The 17,454-nt window shown below is 44.8% G+C and overlaps 2 protein-coding genes across 5 annotated transcripts in view; one reads left to right on the top strand and one right to left on the bottom strand.

Moving 5' to 3' along the window:
• LOC142160630 (uncharacterized) overlaps positions 1-3,408 on the bottom strand; it is a 55,869-nt gene extending 52,461 nt beyond the window's left edge. Inside the window, exons 1-4 of the mRNA XM_075215493.1 lie at positions 3,289-3,408; positions 3,076-3,173; positions 2,839-2,941; positions 1,129-2,408 (exon numbers count right to left, since the gene is read on the bottom strand). Coding sequence (XP_075071594.1) covers positions 1,129-2,408; positions 2,839-2,941; positions 3,076-3,173; positions 3,289-3,373 — 1,566 coding nt within the window. The 5' untranslated portion in view covers positions 3,374-3,408. The remainder of the gene's footprint in view (positions 1-1,128; positions 2,409-2,838; positions 2,942-3,075; positions 3,174-3,288) is intronic.
• The window catches only part of LOC142159863 (uncharacterized), a 95,412-nt gene extending 81,314 nt beyond the window's left edge, over positions 1-14,098 (top strand). The window contains exons 1-7 of one of the 4 annotated variants that reach the window (XM_075214690.1): positions 10,993-11,183; positions 11,433-11,554; positions 11,689-11,874; positions 11,954-12,077; positions 12,195-12,262; positions 12,414-12,510; positions 12,973-14,098. In XM_075214690.1, the coding sequence (XP_075070791.1) occupies positions 11,048-11,183; positions 11,433-11,554; positions 11,689-11,874; positions 11,954-12,077; positions 12,195-12,262; positions 12,414-12,510; positions 12,973-13,922 (1,683 nt within the window). In that variant the 5' untranslated portion in view covers positions 10,993-11,047 and the 3' untranslated portion in view covers positions 13,923-14,098. Of the gene's footprint in view, positions 1-10,992; positions 11,184-11,432; positions 11,555-11,688; positions 11,875-11,953; positions 12,078-12,194; positions 12,263-12,413; positions 12,511-12,969 lie in introns of those variants that run through there. The other 3 variants (XM_075214691.1, XM_075214689.1, XM_075214692.1) reach the window with 3 other exon arrangements.
• The last annotated feature ends 3,356 nt before the right edge of the window (positions 14,099-17,454 follow it).

The raw sequence follows: 17,454 nt of genomic DNA, 5'->3' as shown, positions 1-17,454 counted from the left end.
ATGAGCTTCTGCATTATCCATTGCTCATCAGTAAGGTGCTCCGCGTGATATACTGCTTAACGTATGGGGCTATAAAATAGTGTATCAAACGGCTATACGTTACATAGGACACTACTGATGGAGAGGGATTGTTGGACACAGGTTGATGTAATTGGCTGAGCAGTGATGTGTGAAATATTTTGTAGTTCTAGTTAGAATATGGTGGAATATACACATGCAGGTCATTGGTACCTGGATATTTAACACAGATCTCGATCTACAACACAGAGAACAGCATTGTGGTAATGTAAAATGACTTTATGCGTCAACAGTCACATCTATTATCATTAGTAACATGAGCGCTATCGTAATTAGACTATGTAAAACCAAAATATTTTGATAAAAATCCTCACTTGTCTCAAAATATCTCCCGACACCTCCGTTCTGCATAAGATCTGCGTCTCTCTTCCACTCTCATCACATACTCCCATCCTTCTTGGTTACAGGATTTTTTTCGGGCTGCACCTACTTTGTGGAATTCCCTCCCACGCACAGTAAGACTTTCCTCTAGTCTTCAAACCTTCAAGCGTTCTCTGAAAACCCACCTCTTCAGGCAAGCTTATGATATTCCTCAACCACCATCTTAATTTCCCTAGATTACCCTATTACCACCCACTACACAGCTAACACAAGACAACAACCCTCTGACCAACATTGCCACACACACAGCCCACTCACTACTTTTACCTTTGTATTCTAGCTGGTCCAGTGTGCAATATGATGTAGCACATGCCTTTGTGTTTCAAACTCCCATTGTCCCATAGATTGTAAGCTTGCGAGCAGGGTTCTCTTACCTCTCTGACTGTATGTATTACCCAGTATTGTCTTATTAATGTTTGTTCCCAATTGTAAAGCGCTACGGAATTTGCTGGCGCTATATAAATAAATGTTGATAATGATGATAAAAAAACAGCCCTTAGTCCTAAGTGACAAACCATACATATTCCCAGTCATTAAATTGCTCTTATTGAACAAGTTTATAAAGCCCCATTTTATATGCTATTTGCGTGCTGCTGCATGCCTGTGCTGTATTTTTCTATTAGTTGTCATTTTCTTTTCATCTCTATTGTGAGTTCTTTGGTGTTGGACAAGGCCAAACTTCTTTGTAAAGCATTTCCCACACTCCGAACATGAAAATGGCCTCTCTCCGGTATGAATTCTCTGATGCTCGATAAGATGTGATTTATGTAAAAAACATTTCCCACATTCAGAGCATGGAAACGGCTTCTCGCCTTTGTGTAGTCTTTGATGTCCAACAAGGTTTGACCTGTGTGAAAAACATTTCCCACACTCAGAACACGAAAATGGCTTTTCACCAGTGTGAATTCTCTGATGCTTAAGAAGTTGAGATTTATGTAAGAAACATTTCTCGCACTCCGAACACGCAAATGGCTTCTGCCCTGTGTGAATTACCTGATGCCGAACAAGAATTGATTTCTGTGAAAAACACTTTAAACACTGAGAACATGTGAATGGTTTTTCTCCTGTGTGTGTTCTCTGATGTATAACAAGATGTGAGGCAAGTGCAAAATATTTATCACACTCTAAACAAGAAAATGGCTTCTGACCACTGTGTAATCTTTTATGCCTATTAAGCTCTGCTCTCCACTTAAACATTTTTCCACACACGGTACATAGGAGTGGCATCTCACCAGTGTGAATTCTTCTATGATTAATAAGGTCTGACTTCCATTTAAACTTTTTTTCGCATTCAGTACATGAAAATGGTTTCTCACCTGTGTGAATACTACGATGTCTGAGAAGATAAGATTTGTGACTGAAACTTCTTCCACATTCTGAACATGTAAATGGCTTTTCACCTGTGTGAATTTTCTGATGTTGAACAAGACTGGACTTCTGTGAAAAACATTTTAAACACTGAGAACAGATGAATGGCTTTTCTCCTGTGTGAATTCTCTCATGATTTACAAGATTTGATTTCTGAGTAAAAGATTTTCCACATTCAGAACATGGAAATGATTTCTTACTCACGTGAATTCTCTCATGATGAACAAGATTTGATTTCTGAGTAAAACATTTCCCACATTCAGAACATGAAAATGATTTCTTAGTCATGTGACTTCTCTCATGATTAAAAAGATGTGATTTCTGAGTAAAACATTTCCCACATTTTGTGCATGGAAATATTCTATCACCTGTATGAGCTTTATGGTGTTTAACAGTACATGAATCATCAGGAGAAAACTCCCTATGATTAGAAGGATCATGCAATATATCTGCACTGTGAAGTACTGGAGGTATAGTTGATATAATGGGGTTTTCCTGGTTGATGTCCTTGTCTTCTATTTCACAATCTGGAGATGAAATGAGATGTCCCTTCAAGATATTCCTGATGTTGTTCGTAGCTGCTGGGAATAAAATAGATAAATGTTGGTATAAATGTCTGCCCTAGACATGTTTATTTGTACAATAACTAAGGCACTGTAATAATATATTACTCTTGTACTGTAAATTTATTGTACTTATAAAAGATCTAGGATGCAGCTAAACATAGCTCTATCACACGGTAAATCTTCCATTGATCAGTGACTGGATCACTGTGGTGAGTCTGTGAATAAAGATCAGACTGAAGCCCTCTGTACCGAGATGCATGAGAAACACCAGAGAGTGTGTGGAGGAAACTGGTCAGATCTCTTGGCTGGTAGCACAATGATACGATGTGAGGAGAGCAGGAGTCTAATAGGGGCTGATGGCTCCTGACTCCCACACCGGACAGGTACTTTTTCCACATGAACAAGAGTATTTGATTTTCTATTTTATTTAGTGTTTAATTCTCACCATTTCCGATAGGAATGTCCTCCTCCTTACACTGGTGATCACCCCTCATACGTATCTGTTCTTCCTCCATCACTTTTGATTTAATATCAGTCTGGTCTTCACCCTAAATAGTCCCCAAAATATCAAATGACGTCAGTTTAAACAAGAATATTACCAGTGTATAAGACCACAAATGTTCTCTACAGATCATATAGTGAACAGTCATAGGTATTTGGTGAGACCCAAAATTCCATCTACCTGATACTCCTGTGGGATACTGTGATTCTCCTCTGTATAATCCTGTGAATAAAGAGGACGGGAACATCTCTCTGGGGTATTTATGTTACTGGAACCATCTGTAGGAAAACACAGCGAGGGAAAAAGTGTTTATATGTGATTATTAGATGATGTGTATATAGGTAGCCTTCAAAACTGCGCTCTCCTTTACAATAAATGGAAGTCTCCTCTTACCCAGTGATGTGAGGGGCTGGTGATTCTCCATCATCACATCCTTGTACAGACCCTTGTGTCCTTCTAAATACTCCCACTCCTCCATGGAGAAATAGACAGTGACATCCTCACACCTTATAGGAACCTGACACATACAATGATACAGTCATCACCCAGACACATCCCCTGGTGTTACTGTATAATGTCCCATTCCAGCAGTCACCTCTCCAGTCAGCAGCTGAATGATCTTGTTGGTGAGTTCTAGAATCCTCTGGTCATTGTTTCTCTCATGTATCAGTGAGTGAGGTGGAGGCTCCGTGATGGGGCTCTGGGTCCTGCTCAGTCCTCCTGACACGCAAGGGCGGCTTCTGGGTGTAACAAGCTCACCACACATCTTCTTTGCTACTGTGTAATCCTGTGTATTGAAAGAGAAACTGATAAATATAATTATATACATTTTCAGAATCCCTCATCTCTCCAGTCAGGTCTGTGTTTTATTAATAGAATAAAAAGAGTGATGTCATTCCCAGAATCCCTCACTGCTCCAATCAGGTTCCTGTTTCATTGATAGAGATACGAGAAATTTTACTGTGATATTCCCAGAATCCCTCACTTCTCCAGTCAGCAGGTAGACAATCTCCAGGGTGAGATTTAATATCCTCCCACTCATCTCATTCCTCCTGTTGTCCATCCTGAGGACTCTGGGCCCTGGACTTTGTGGGAATCCGTGACTCCAACGCGACCTAAAAATGATAAAAGGAGAATGTAAATCAGAGCCTGTTATGGGACCCAGCAACCATTGAATCCCCAGACCACAGATTAGTCCTGGGAATCAAAAGGTCAAAGCCTGAGTATGGTCAGGAACGTCTTCAAAAAGCTTTTTAAGACAAGACTTACACTGGAAAAAGAACATACTAAAGGACATCTGGGGTAAATGTATTAAACAGCGAATTCTGCAAGTCGTCGATATTCGGCGACGTTGTAGGGGAAACTTAAAACGACAATGTGTTTATGATATGTAACCTGGGAGGGGGAACCCCCTCCTGCACACCTGTTCCCCTTGTCTGGCAGCCACCACACACTACAGAGGGAGCGCAAATACCTTACTTTATCTTTTTGGCAATGTCTTTAAAGACAAGACTTGCTGTTCTAAATCTCCCCTGCTGTCACCGAATATCCACAGTATAATACATTTAACCCCTGGACCTTGTATAGGATAAGATAACAGTAAGGGGGACGCTCACCTTACGCAGTGACAGCAAGGGGGGAAGCTCACCTTACACAGGGTACAGGTATAATAAGGGGGGGGGCTCTCACCTTACACAGGGTACAGGTAATAATAAGGGGGGACTCTCACCTTACACAGGGTACAGGTAATAAGGGGGGGACTCTCACCTTACACAGGGTACAGGTATAATAAGGGGGCTCTCACCTTACACAGGGTACAGGTAATAATAAGGGGGGGGGGGCGCTCACCTTACACAGGGTACAGGTAATAATAAGGGGGCTCTCACCTTACACAGGGTACAGGTATAATAAGGGGGGGCTCTCACCTTACACAGGGTACAGGTATAATAAGGGGGCTCTCACCTTACACAGGGTACAGGTAATAATAAGGGGGGACTCTCACCTTACACAGGGTACAGGTAATAATAAGGGGGGACTCTCACCTTACACAGGGTACAGGTATAATAAGGGGAGACTCTCACCTTACACAGGGTACAGGTATAATAAGGGGGGGGGCTCTCACCTTACACAGGGTACAGGTATAATAAGGGGGGGGGACTCTCACCTTACACAGGGTACAGGTATAATAAGGGGGGGGGGACTCTCACCTTACACAGGGTACAGGTAATAATAAGGGGGGGGGTCTCACCTTACACAGGGTACAGGTAATAATAAGGGGAGACTCTCACCTTACACAGGGTACAGGTATAATAAGGGGGGACTCTCACCTTACACAGGGTACAGGTAATAATAAGGGGGGGGCTCTCACCTTACACAGGGTACAGGTAATAATAAGGGGGGACTCTCACCTTACACAGGGTACAGGTATAATAAGGGGGGACTCACCTTACACAGGGTACAGGTAATAATAAGGGGGGACTCTCACCTTACACAGGGTACAGGTAATAAGGGGGGACTCTCACCTTACACAGGGTACAGGTATAATAAGGGGGGACTCACCTTACACAGGGTACAGGTAATAATAAGGGGGGACTCTCACCTTACACAGGGTACAGGTAATAATAAGGGGGCGCTCTCACCTTACACAGGGTACAGGTAATAATAAGGGGGCTCTCACCTTACACAGGGTACAGGTATAATAAGGGGTGTGGCTTTAACCTTACACAGGGTACAGGTAATAATAAGGGGGGCTCTCACCTTACACAGGGTACAGGTAATAATAAGGGGGGCTCTCACCTTACACAGGGTACAGGTAATAATAAGGGGGGCTCTCAACTTACACAAGGTACAGGTAATAATAAGGGGGGGCTCTCACCTTACACAGGGTACAGGTAATAATAAGGGGGGGCTCTCACCTTACACAGGGTACAGGTAATAATAAGGGGGGCTCTCACCTTACACAGGGTACAGGTAATAATAAGGGGGGACTCTCACCTTACACAGGGTACAGGTATTCTCACCTTACACAGGGTACAGGTAATAATAAGGGGGGGGCTCTCACCTTACACAGGGTACAGGTAATAATAAGGGGGGCTCTCACCTTACACAGGGTACAGGTAATAATAAGGGGGGCTCTCACCTTACACAGGGTACAGGTAATTAATAAGGGGGGACTCTCACCTTACACAGGGTACAGGTAAATAATAAGGGGGGGGCTCTCACCTTACACAGGGTACAGGTAATAATAAGGGGGGGGCTCTCACCTTACACAGGGTACAGGTAATAATAAGGGGGGGCTCTCACCTTACACAGGGTACAGGTAATAATAAGGGGGGGCTCTCACCTTACACAGGGTACAGGTAATAATAAGGGGGAGCTCTCACCTTACACAGGGTACAGGTATAATAAGGGGGGGCCTCTCACCTTACACAGGGTACAGGTAATAATAAGGGGGGGCTCTCACCTTACACAGGGTACAGGTATAATAAGGGGGGACTCTCACCTTACACAGGGTACAGGTAATAATAAGGGGGGGCGCTCACCTTACACAGGGTACAGGTAATAATAAGGGGGTGCTCTCACCTTACACAGGGTACAGGTAATAATAAGGGGGGCTCTCACCTTACACAGGGTACAGGTAATAATAAGGGGGGAGCTCTCACCTTACACAGGGTACAGGTATAATAAGGGGGGGACTCTCACCTTACACAGGGTACAGGTAATAATAAGGGGGGCGCTCACCTTACACAGGGTACAGGTAATAATAAGGGGGGCTCTCACCTTACACAGGGTACAGGTAATAATAAGGGGGGGCCTCTCACCTTACACCAGGGTACAGGTAATAATAAGGGAGGGACTCTCACCTTACACAGGGTACAGGTAATAATAAGGGGGGACTCTCACCCTACACAGGGTACAGGTAATAATAAGGGGGGCTCTCACCTTACACAGGGTACAGGTAATAATAAGGGGAGACTCTCACCTTACACAGGGTACAGGTAATAATAAAGGGGGGGCTCTCACCTTACACAGGGTACAGGTATAATAAGGGGGGGCTCTCACCTTACACAGGGTACAGGTAATAATAAGGGGGGACTCTCACCTTACACAGGGTACAGGTAATAATAAGGGGGGCTCTCACCTTACACAGGGTACAGGTAATAATAAGGGGGGCTCTCTCCTTACACAGGGTACAGGTAATAATAAGGGGGGGCTCTCACCTTACACAGGGTACAGGTATAATAAGGGGGGGCTCTCACCTTACACAGGGTACAGGTAATAATAAGGGAGGACTCTCACCTTACACAGGGTACAGGTAATAATAAGGGGGGGCTCTCACCTTACACAGGGTACAGGTAATAATAAGGGGGGCTCTCACCTTACACAGGGTACAGGTATAATAAGGGGGGACTCTCATCTTACACAGGGTACAGGTATAATAAGGGGGGGCGCTCACCTTACACAGAGTACAGGTATAATAAGGGGGGCTCTCACCTTACACAGGGTACAGGTATAATAAGGGGGGGGCTCTCACCATACACAGGGTACAGGTAATAATAAGGGGGGGGCTCTCACCTTACACAGGGTACAGGTATAATAAGGGGGGACTCTCATCTTACACAGGGTACAGGTATAATAAGGGGGGGGGCGCTCACCTTACACAGAGTACAGGTATAATAAGGGGGGCGCTCACCTTACACAGGGTACAGGTATAATAAGGGGGGCGCTCACCTTACACAGGGTACAGGTATAATAAGGGGGGGGCTCTCACCTTACACAGGGTACAGGTATAATAAGGGGGGGCTCTCACCTTACACAGGGTACAGGTATAATAAGGGGGGCGCTCACCTTACACAGGGTACAGGTATAATAAGGGGGGCGCTCACCTTACACAGGGTACAGGTATAATAAGGGGGGCGCTCACCTTACACAGGGTACAGGTAATAATAAGGGGGGGCTCTCACCTTACACAGGGTACAGGTAATAATAAGGGGGGCTCTCACCTTACACAGGGTACAGGTATAATAAGGGGGGGACTCTCATCTTACACAGGGTACAGGTATAATAAGGGGGGGCGCTCACCTTACACAGAGTACAGGTATAATAAGGGGGGCGCTCACCTTACACAGGGTACAGGTATAATAAGGGGGGCTCTCACCTTACACAGGGTACAGGTATAATAAGGGGGGGCTCTCACCATACACAGGGTACAGGTAATAATAAGGGGGGGGCTCTCACCTTACACAGGGTACAGGTAATAATAAGGGAGGACTCTCACCTTACACAGGGTACAGGTAATAATAAGGGGGAGCTCTCACCTTACACAGGGTACAGGTATAATAAGGGGGGGCTCTCACCTTACACAGGGTACAGGTAATAATAAGGGAGGACTCTCACCTTACACAGGGTACAGGTAATAATAAGGGGGGGCTCTCACCTTACACAGGGTACAGGTAATAATAAGGGGGGCTCTCACCTTACACAGGGTACAGGTATAATAAGGGGGGACTCTCATCTTACACAGGGTACAGGTATAATAAGGGGGGGCGCTCACCTTACACAGAGTACAGGTATAATAAGGGGGGGCGCTCACCTTACACAGGGTACAGGTATAATAAGGGGGGCTCTCACCTTACACAGGGTACAGGTATAATAAGGGGGGGCTCTCACCATACACAGGGTACAGGTAATAATAAGGGGGGCTCTCACCTTACACAGGGTACAGGTATAATAAGGGGGGACTCTCATCTTACACAGGGTACAGGTATAATAAGGGGGGGCGCTCACCTTACACAGAGTACAGGTATAATAAGGGGGGCGCTCACCTTACACAGGGTACAGGTATAATAAGGGGGGCGCTCACCTTACACAGGGTACAGGTATAATAAGGGGGGGCTCTCACCTTACACAGGGTACAGGTATAATAAGGGGGGGCTCTCACCTTACACAGGGTACAGGTATAATAAGGGGGGCGCTCACCTTACACAGGGTACAGGTATAATAAGGGGGGCGCTCACCTTACACAGGGTACAGGTAATAATAAGGGAGGACTCTCACCTTACACAGGGTACAGGTAATAATAAGGGGGGGCTCTCACCTTACACAGGGTACAGGTAATAATAAGGGGGGCTCTCACCTTACACAGGGTACAGGTATAATAAGGGGGGACTCTCATCTTACACAGGGTACAGGTATAATAAGGGGGGGCGCTCACCTTACACAGAGTACAGGTATAATAAGGGGGGCGCTCACCTTACACAGGGTACAGGTATAATAAGGGGGGCTCTCACCTTACACAGGGTACAGGTATAATAAGGGGGGGCTCTCACCATACACAGGGTACAGGTAATAATAAGGGGGGGCTCTCACCTTACACAGGGTACAGGTAATAATAAGGGAGGACTCTCACCTTACACAGGGTACAGGTAATAATAAGGGGGAGCTCTCACCTTACACAGGGTACAGGTATAATAAGGGGGGGCTCTCACCTTACACAGGGTACAGGTAATAATAAGGGAGGACTCTCACCTTACACAGGGTACAGGTAATAATAAGGGGGGGCTCTCACCTTACACAGGGTACAGGTAATAATAAGGGGGGCTCTCACCTTACACAGGGTACAGGTATAATAAGGGGGGACTCTCATCTTACACAGGGTACAGGTATAATAAGGGGGGGCGCTCACCTTACACAGAGTACAGGTATAATAAGGGGGGCGCTCACCTTACACAGGGTACAGGTATAATAAGGGGGGCTCTCACCTTACACAGGGTACAGGTATAATAAGGGGGGGCTCTCACCATACACAGGGTACAGGTAATAATAAGGGGGGCTCTCACCTTACACAGGGTACAGGTATAATAAGGGGGGACTCTCATCTTACACAGGGTACAGGTATAATAAGGGGGGGCGCTCACCTTACACAGAGTACAGGTATAATAAGGGGGGCGCTCACCTTACACAGGGTACAGGTATAATAAGGGGGGCGCTCACCTTACACAGGGTACAGGTATAATAAGGGGGGGCTCTCACCTTACACAGGGTACAGGTATAATAAGGGGGGGCTCTCACCTTACACAGGGTACAGGTATAATAAGGGGGGCGCTCACCTTACACAGGGTACAGGTATAATAAGGGGGGCGCTCACCTTACACAGGGTACAGGTATAATAAGGGGGGCGCTCACCTTACACAGGGTACAGGTAATAATAAGGGGGGGCTCTCACCTTACACAGGGTACAGGTATAATAAGGGGGGGCTCTCACCATACACAGGGTACAGGTAATAATAAGGGGGGGCTCTCACCTTACACAGGGTACAGGTAATAATAAGGGAGGACTCTCACCTTACACAGGGTACAGGTAATAATAAGGGGGGGCTCTCACCTTACACAGGGTACAGGTAATAATAAGGGGGGCTCTCACCATACACAGGGTACAGGTAATAATAAGGGGGGGCTCTCACCTTACACAGGGTACAGGTATAATAAGGGGGACTCTCACCTTACACAGGGTACAGGTATAATAAGGGGGGGCTCTCACCTTACACAGGGTACAGGTAATAATAAGGGGGGCTCTCACCATACACAGGGTACAGGTAATAATAAGGGGGGGCTCTCACCTTACACAGGGTACATGTAATAATAAGGGGGGCTCTCACCTTACACAGGGTACAGGTAATAATAAGGGGGCTCTCACCTTACACAGGGTACAGGTATAATAAGGGGGACTCTCACCTTACACAGGGTACAGGTAATAATAAGGGGGGCTCTCACCTTACACAGGGTACAGGTATAATAAGGGGGGGCTCTCACCTTACACAGGGTACAGGTATAATAAGGGGGGACTCTCACCTTACAGTCACTATGTAAATGACCTGGGTGGAGGAGACTGCTGGGCGGTCACGTGGTAGGTGTTACCATGGTGACTGACTGGTTCTGACTGATGGGATCAGAGACTGTGGAGAGAGAGACAACAGGGCGCTGTCTGATGACGTCAGGATCGGTGCCGGGAGCCGCGGGGGGTGACGGGAAATGTGGGTCTGATTGTTTCCAGATATAACTCCGTCACATTTACAAGTTCCCGTATGTTGTAAGTAATAAAAGAAACCCCGAATCCCCCATATAGCCGGGGGGGGGCACATGATCCTCCCCAATGTCTGCTGGGGTCACCCGGCCGGTGCGGCCTCCTCCATACCCCGTATTACACGTCATGTTATGTATCCTCTGTGTGGAGGCAGCAGGGACTACATTACCCATCATCCTCTGCGGCTGGTCATGTGATCAGTTAGGTCTGTCCCTGTGCTGCAGACTCACACTCAGCACTGACCCCTCTCACCTGGTCCAGTACAAGGTCCTGGTGTCCTCACACAACCACTGAGCTTCTGACCCTGCTCTGGTGTTCAGGGTGTAAATCTCTGGGCAAATCAGTGGCTTCATCCTGGTGGTCTCTTAAGATGACCTTCATCAGTGCTGAGTTACATGATAAGATCTCTGTGTGCAGATTACTGGTTTACTGTGTTATATTATTATAGTGACAGGTTTTGGTGTCGCCCGTTCTCTGCTGGACCAGAGCCCGTCCTCAGTGCTCAGGATGGACAAGGGCAGGAATGAGATGATATTAAATCTCACCCTGGAGATCATCTACCTGCTGACTGGAGAGGTGAGGGGTTCTGGGAGTGTCACAGTGACATCACTATTATCTCTATTAATAAAACATGAACCTGACTGGAGAAGTGAGGGATTCTAGGAATTTATTTAGTGATATTTATTATTATTATCTCTTGCAATACATAGAATTACACAGTAGTGAAGAAGACATCTGGGGAGCGTGAGACACCCAGCAGCTGTGTATCGGAAGGACTGAGCAGGACCCAGAGCCCCATCACGGTGCCTCCACCTCACTCACTGATGCATGAGAGGAACAATGACCAGAGGATTCTAGAACTCACCAACAAGATCATTCAGCTGCTGACTGGAGAGGTGACTGCTGGGAATGGGACATTATACAGTAACACCAGGGGATGTGTCTGGGTGATGACTATATCATTGTGTGTGTCAGGTTCCTATAAGGTGTGAGGATGTCACTGTCTATTTCTCCATGGAGGAGTGGGAGTATTTAGAAGGACACAAGGATCTGTACAAGGACGTGATGATGGAGAATCACCAGACCCTCACATCACTGGGTAAGAGGATACTTTAATTTATTGCAAATGAGAGAGCAGCGAGAAAAAACACCTATATACACATCATCTGATAATCCCATATAAACAATGTATTCAGTCACTTTGTGTCTCCTACAGATGGATCCAGTAACAGAAATACCCCAGAGAGATGTCTCCATCATCTTTATTCCCATAATTGTACAGAGGTAAGCCACAATATCTCACAGGAATACCAGGTAGATGGAATTGAGGGTCTTACCAAATACGACATACCAAAGTACTATATGATCTGTGGGTCATATACACTGATATTCTTCTGTTTGATCTCAATTTACTGGACACCTGTGGTCTATTTAGGGAGAAGACCTGACTGTTATTGAGGGAGAAATAAATACGGATGTTAGGGACGATCAGCAGTGTAAGGAGGAGGGAATCCCTACAGCTATCGGGACAAGTGAGTATTAAACGCTAATAACAAAATGTCACACATTTCCTAGTTCCTACTGCACCTTCCACTGTCAGTACAAACTAATGAGCAAAACGTGTCTGAACGGTGGGAGAGTCAGGAGCCATCAGCCCCCATTAGACTCCTGCTCTCCTCACATCTTATCATTATGTTACCAGACCAGAGATCTGACCAGTCTACTGCCCATGCTCTGGTGTTTCTCATATAGCTCAATACAGGGGGCTCTAGTTTGATCTCTACTCACAGACTCCTGACTCACCCTAGTGATCCAGTCACTGATCAGTGACAGAGACACAGTGTGATACTCATATGTCAGCTTTTGTGCGTTTATCAGTACAGTACACTCATGTTATGGGAGTATTGTATTATTTCAGTATGTTCATCATTGTGCAAATAAACATGACTTGTACAGATGTTTATATCAACAGACATATATTTAATTCCCAGTAGATATGCACAGCATCAGGAATACCTTGGAGGTACATCTCCATTCATCTCCAGGATGTGAAATAGAAGATAACGTCACACAAGATTCTCCGGGTGAAAACCCTAGTACTCCGAATATACCTCAAGTACTCCACAGTGCAGATCTTTCATCTGATCCTTCTAGTTATGAGCAATGTTTTATTGATAAATTAGATATTAGTACACTTAGTAAAGCTCATAAAGGTGAGAAAGTATTTCTTTGTCCAAAATGTGGGAAATGTTTCACTCAAAAATCGCATTTTGTTATTCATAAAAGAATTCACAGAAATGAGAAGCCATTTCCATGTTCTGAATGCGGAAAAAAGTTTAAATGGAAATCTGAGCTTAATAAGCATAAAATATATCACGGTAAGAAGCCATTTTCATGTTCGGAGTGTGGAAGATTCTTTACATTAAAACCAGATCTTGTTAAACATCAGAGAACTCACACAGGCGAGAAGCCATTTACATGTTCTGAGTGTGGGATAAGCTGTACACTTAAATCAAATCTTACTATACATCAGAGGATTCACACAGGTGAGAAGCCATTTTCATGTTCTGAATGTGGGAAATGTTTTACCCACAAATCAGCTCATGATAGACATCAGAGAAAACACACAGGAGAAAAACCATTCACATGTTCTCGGTGTTTAAAGTGTTTTTCGCTGAAATCAAATCTTATAACACATCAGAGAATTCACACAGGGGAGAAGCCATTTACATGTTCAGAATGTGGGAAATGTTTTTCTCAGAGTTCAAGTCTTGTTACACATCAGAAACTCCACACAGGGGAGAAGCCTTTTCCTTGTTCAGAATGTGGGAAATGTTTTGCAACAAAGGGTTACCTTGTTCAACACCTAAGAACTCATACAAGAGGAAAACAGAATTTTGTCAGCCAGCAGAAATCTAAAAAACAGCAGCAAAAATATAGTTAAAAATAGCCCTTTACGCCCTCCCCCCACCCCGGCCCATCTATTTCTGGTTTATGTCTTATGTTTCTGTATGGTGTTTTCATTATATGTAAGCAATGTTGATTGTACAACTTCTTAATATTATTAATTGCATCCAGTATATATTGTTGTTTCTGTTTTTGTTTTACTTTAAAAACATAATAAAAAAAAAATCAAGTTTAAAAAAAAAAAAAAACAACAAATAAAAAACCCAAAACAGGCCTTTACAAATTTTTATATAAACTTTTTATATAAACTTTTTATAAAGAGCCTTCTCCAGATGGTAGTAGATAGGCAATATGGTTTCATACATAGGTATTCTCGGTTGGAAACTTTGGGTTCGGGGTAAAATGGATTAATAACACGTGAAACTCAGGTTGTCAAACAAGTATATTGTTTATTTTGTGAAATATATATTATAAAAGAGTAATATAATACAAAAGAAAGTGAAAATAGTACAAAGAGTAAATATAAGAAAATACTTAGCTGCTGAAAATATCCTAGAACCCTGTCTTTCTCCATGCAGCTGATGGCACATGAAGTAGAAAGCTAGGAAAAATGAAATGGAAACAGGTTCTTGGCACCCCTGCAGTGATCCAAGCTGAGGCGACGTTCTGTCGCAGTTACCTTGCTTTTATTAACCAGGACCCTAAAATCATTTACACATAAGGTGTAGGTGTTCAGACATTCTATTGGTTTGCTACTGATAAGAAAGCTTGAGCATGTGTAGTAGGCCCAAAGACACCTTCCTGAGAAAATGTGTAGACGTTTCTAGAAAGGCTTTTATTATATAATAATTGCAAAATCACTTACTTATATAAGCCTTAAAGTAATATGCACATGAAGTATAAACAACATAATGGGGTTTCCGCAGTCATTTTGTCACAATAAGTATACTGGATGTTGTTTATATCAAAGTACTGTCGTTTTACAGTGTTAGTAGAGTGTGATCTGTATCAAATATCCAACTAATTCTGTGCTGCACTCCCCCCAATGACCAGCATATTATAACAAAAGTATCAATCATTTCACCCAGCAGTGCCCAGCATCAAATACCCAAAAAGTATACAACCAGCTGTGCCCAACGTAATATATGCATATTTTGATGAGCAGTATAGAGCGATCAGCTACAACATTAAAACCACAGACAAGTGAATAACATTGATTATATTATTACAATGGCACCTGTAAAGGGGTGGGATATATTAGGCAGTAAGTGAACAGTCAGTTCTTGAAATTGATGTGTTGGAAGCAGGAAAAATAGGCAACTGTAGGGATCTGAGTGACTTTGACAACGGACACATTGTGAAGGCTAGACAACTGGGTCAGAGACCACTCCAAAATGGCAGATCTTGTGGGATGTACTTGGTTTGCAGTGGTTACTATCTACCAAAAGTGGTCCAAGGAAGGACAACCGGTGAACCGGCGACAGGGTCATGGGCAGCCAAGGTTCATTGATACACATGAGGAGCCAAGGCTCATTGGTACACATGAGGAGCCAAGGCTCATTGGTACACATGAGGAGCCAAGGCTCATTGGTACACATGAGGAGCCAAGGCTCATTGATACACATGAGGAGCCAAGGCTCATTGATACACATGAGGAGCCAAGGCTCATTGATACACATGAGGAGCCAAGGCTAGCCTGCCAGGCTGAATCCCACAGAAAAGCTACTGTTGCACAAATTGTTGAAAAAGTTAATGCTGGTAGAAAGGTGTCCGAACACACAGTGCATCACCGCTTGCTGCACAGCCAGAGAATGCTGACCCCTTTCCACCGCTGAAAGCACCTACAATGGGCACGTGAGCACCAGAACTGGACCATGGAGCAATGGAAGAATGTGGCCTGGTCTGATGAATCATGTTTTCTTTTACATCATGTGGACCACCGGATACGTTGTTTACCTGGGGAAAGGATGGCACCAGGATGGTCTATGGCAGTGGTCAGGGAACAGGGGTAAATTACCCCAAATGGGGTAAAGATTACATTCTTGGGGGTAATGCTGCTGATTCACATGCTCTCAGTTGGATTGTAGACCACTTTAAATGTGAAATTGCTGTTGTACCAGAAGAGCCTCAAGGGTTGGCAGAGGCACTTCTTGAGTTTTGATGCAATAATGAAGCCCGTATTGCATTTGAAAACAAAGCAGATCTGTCATATTCTTGGGTGTTAACAGCTGCAAAGGCATTCAAAATTTGCATATGAGGAGGCAGTCAAAAAGTTGCTGCCTTTTGGAACAACCTACCTTTGCGAACAAGGATTTTCCACTCTAACGAACGTAAAAACAAAGCAGAGAAATCGATTGGACGCTGAAGACTGTATCCAAATTGCTCTGACATAAAAATGCCTCAATATTGATGCTCTCGTATCAAATATGAAACAACATCATTTCTCCAAAACCTGAAGTTTTGAAGTTGAAGCTTTCAAAGAAATTTTGAATAGATTCAATAAAATTTTGAATTCCAATAATTAATAATATATGATTCTCCTTCCTTTCAAATCAAGGGGATAACGTCGGCGTATCTAAATATATTTTGGGGTAAAAGGCAAACAAGTTCCCTGACCCTTGCTCTATGGGAAGAAGGCAAGAAGGTGGAGGCAGTGTGACCTCGACCCTTGGCATGTTTCCTGACGATTCTTCCTAGCAAGTGACCCCTGACCTCGGCCTGTTCTTTGGAATTGCTGTTTGCCATTACCCTCTGCTCCTGGCAATGTTCTACTGGGAAACCTTGGGTCCTGGCATTCATGTGGATGTTACTTTGACACGTATCACCTATTTAAACATTGTTGCAGACTGTTACGAGCCGCAGCGGCACTCGCCTCCCCCTCCGCGACTCGCTCCCTGGTCTCCCCGAAGTCCCGTCCGTCACCTTGACGACCGGGACGTCACTTCCGGCTGTGACGGAAGGCAGCGGTCGGACGCTTCCTCTGCAGCACCGCGTCCCGGCAATGAATGAAAGCCGGGCGCATGCGCAAATTGGCCCCACCAGCCTGCGGGCTAATTTATGAAATAAATTAATTTTATGCAGGGGGCTGTGTGACTTCAGAGCCAGGCTCTGATTGGCTGTTTGTACTATTTAAGGCAGGGAGGGCTTAGCCTCCCTGCCAGTTATAGCTTCCAGATCCCTGTGTTGCTGCCTGCTGCTGTACTCCTGTACTCTTGGTGTTAATCCTTTGGATTGTTGCCTGCCGTGTATGACCCCTGCCTGTTTCCTGTATTTGTCTTTTGCCTGTGCCCTTGACCTTTTGGCTTATATCTCCGTTTCTGCTGATTTGCCCGTGACCTCGACCCTTGGCGTGTTTCCTGACGATTCTTCCTAGCAAGTGACCCCTGACCTCGGCCTGTTCTTTGGAATTGCTGTCTGCCATTACCCTCTGCTCCTGGGTTCCCCGCAGCTGGTACACGCCACACGACCCTCTGTAGTCTGCAGCCAAGTCTGTCCCCACCACTAGGGGCTCCAGTGAACACCTGACTGTCAGAGTAGACTCCAGGTGGCGTTGTACTGGTTGGAGGGGT

Source organism: Mixophyes fleayi, chromosome 6 (genome assembly GCF_038048845.1).
Source record: "Mixophyes fleayi isolate aMixFle1 chromosome 6, aMixFle1.hap1, whole genome shotgun sequence".
In the NCBI taxonomy this organism is placed as follows: Eukaryota; Metazoa; Chordata; class Amphibia; order Anura; family Limnodynastidae; genus Mixophyes; species Mixophyes fleayi.
This window is presented reverse-complemented; position numbering and strand designations above follow the sequence as displayed.